A 2,500-nucleotide genomic window follows, 5' to 3' on the forward strand; every position below is an offset into this window, starting at 1 on the left:
GCCCGATCTCACGGCGAGAAAACGACATATCGCCTTGAGAAGCCAAACGCAGGTTTCGTAGGGGAAGTCGCCACCGTAGCACAGGTGTTAAGCCGAACCGCGATTGATTAGGAAGCGCATCCAATCGGGCAAGGGTAAGGCTGCCAAATAACCTCTCAGTTCTGAACTGAGAGAGGCCTATAACCAGCAGTGCAATGAATGGTTGTCAAAAGAAAAAGAAAGAAAGAAAAAAAGAGAGAAAAAATTATATATATATATATATAAAATATATATTATATATATATATATATATATATATATATATATATATATATATATATATATACATACATACATATAGAATTAAATGAATTAAAAAGTCGATAGCTAATATGGTATATGAATATAACCGCAATATGACCACAGTGGCTGGCATGAGACAAAACCATTTGCATTTTAAGATTTGAGTGACGATAGAGGGATTGCAAATACTCGAGGGGAGTAAACTTAGTATCAGGAAGGTTATGCACACGAGGGGAAAGCTTGGTATCACACACACTGATCAGAAGTGGGAAACGACTTCGCATGTATCCTGTAAGCTAAGCATGAGGGGAGGCTTAGTATCGGAGAGGGGAAGAGGAAAGGAGGGAGGGGGGAGGGAGAAGGAGAAGGAGAAGGAGAGAGAGAGAGAGAGAGAGAGAGAGAGAGAGAGAGAGAGAGAGAGAGAGAGAGAGAGAGAGAGAGAGAGAGAGAGAGAGAGGAGAGAGAGAAAAGAGAGAGGAAGAGAGAGAGAGAGAGAAAAGAGAGAGACAGAGACCGAGAGAAAAAGAAAATAGAGAGAGAGAGGGGAGAGCGAGAGAGAGAGAGAGAGAGAGAGGAGAGAGAGAGAGAGAGAGAGGGGAGAGAGAGAGAGAGAGAGAGAGAGAGAGAGAGAGAGAGAGAGAGAGAGAGAGAGAGAGAGACAAAGAGCCTGGCTCATGTTTGTTCACATTTTCCCGCCTGCCGCCCGGAATTCGTAAGCCATAATCTCAAGCGGCCGAATATATATTAAGAACGATAAATTTCTCACATTCCGCTCCATGATATTACGGCCCTGTTAAAAAAAAAAAAAAAAAAAAAATGCACCCAAATTTATGAAGCGCTGTTCCTGTTTTGCACTTTAAAGGACGTTAATTTCATTTTCTTTTCTTTTTTCTTTTTCTTATTTATTTATTTTTTTTTGTTATTTACAATTTGCTTTGTTTTCTTCCGTAATGAAAACTTGGTTTAGATATATATTTGAATATTTTTTTGTGATATGATCATGGCCTTACCAATAAGAGAGGTGATAATAACGATGTGATTATGATAATTATAATGATGATGATGATGATGATGATGATGATGGTGATGTTGATGATGATTTTATGATGATGATGATGATGATGGTGATGTTGATGATGATTATATGATGATGATGATGATGATGATGATGATGATGATGATGATGATGATGATGGTGATGATGGTGATGATAATGATAATGGTGGTGATGATGACAAGGATGGTAATTATGGTGGTGAAGGCGATATGATGATGATGATGGTAATGATAGTGATAATAGTGATAATGATGATAATGACAATAATGATGATATTATGATTGTGATGATGATGATGATGATGAGGGTGATGATAATAATGATGTTGACAAGGATGATGATGATGGTGATGAAGGGGATATGATGATGGTGATCGTGGTGATGATAATGACGGTGATAATAATGATGATGATGATCATAATGATGAAGGTGCTATTATGATTGGTATGATGATGATGATGATGGTGATGATGATGATAGTGATGGTAATGATGATAATGATGATACTGATGTTATTGAAAAGGACGATGGTGATGGTAATGAAGGTGATATGAAGATGATGATGGTGATTATAATGATGGTGATAATGATTACATTAATGGTGATGATAATAATGATAACGACAGTAATGGTAACAATGATAATATTGACTATAATAACTACAATAAAAATGACAATGATGCAATAATAATTCATAGAGATATATGGTTTTCTTCACCAAAGAAATAGTCTTACACCCCCTCTCTCCCCCTCCCCCCCCTCTCTCTTTAACCCCGCCTTCTCTCTCTCTCTCTCTCTCTGTCCTTCTCTCCCTCTCTGTCCTCTCTCTGTCCTTCTCTCCCTCTCTGTCCTCTCTCTCTTTAACCCCGCCCTCTCTCTCTCTCTCTCTCTCTCTCTCTCTCTCTCTCTCTCCTTTTCTCTCTCTCTCTCTCTCTCTCTCTCTCTCTCTCTCTCTCTCCTTCCCATATTTCATCAAAACAATCTTCAATATTTCATATCTTAACAATTTAGTTTATCTTTGTATCATTATGGAATCATCTGTTCAAAAATTGGACAATAAAACCTATTGCTAATCACTAATTGCTAATTATGCTGCTAATTGTCGACATAATGATTTTGCTTTTTTTCAGAGCTGTACGGGAAACAACAGAAGTGTTCTCT

General features: G+C 37.7%; 1 protein-coding gene across 1 annotated transcript in view; it reads left to right on the plus strand.

The window, feature by feature from the left end:
- Window positions 1-2,500, plus strand: part of LOC119596484 (carbonic anhydrase-related protein 10-like) — a gene marked incomplete in the record, with an annotated part of 147,786 nt that overhangs the window by 124,879 nt on the left and 20,407 nt on the right. The window contains 1 exon segment of the mRNA XM_037945753.1: window positions 2,470-2,500. This exon segment is cut by the window's right edge and continues 6 nt beyond it. Within this exon segment, the coding sequence (XP_037801681.1) occupies window positions 2,470-2,500 (31 nt within the window).

Source organism: Penaeus monodon, chromosome 38 (assembly GCF_015228065.2).
Source record: "Penaeus monodon isolate SGIC_2016 chromosome 38, NSTDA_Pmon_1, whole genome shotgun sequence".
NCBI lineage: Eukaryota > Metazoa > Arthropoda > Malacostraca > Decapoda > Penaeidae > Penaeus > Penaeus monodon.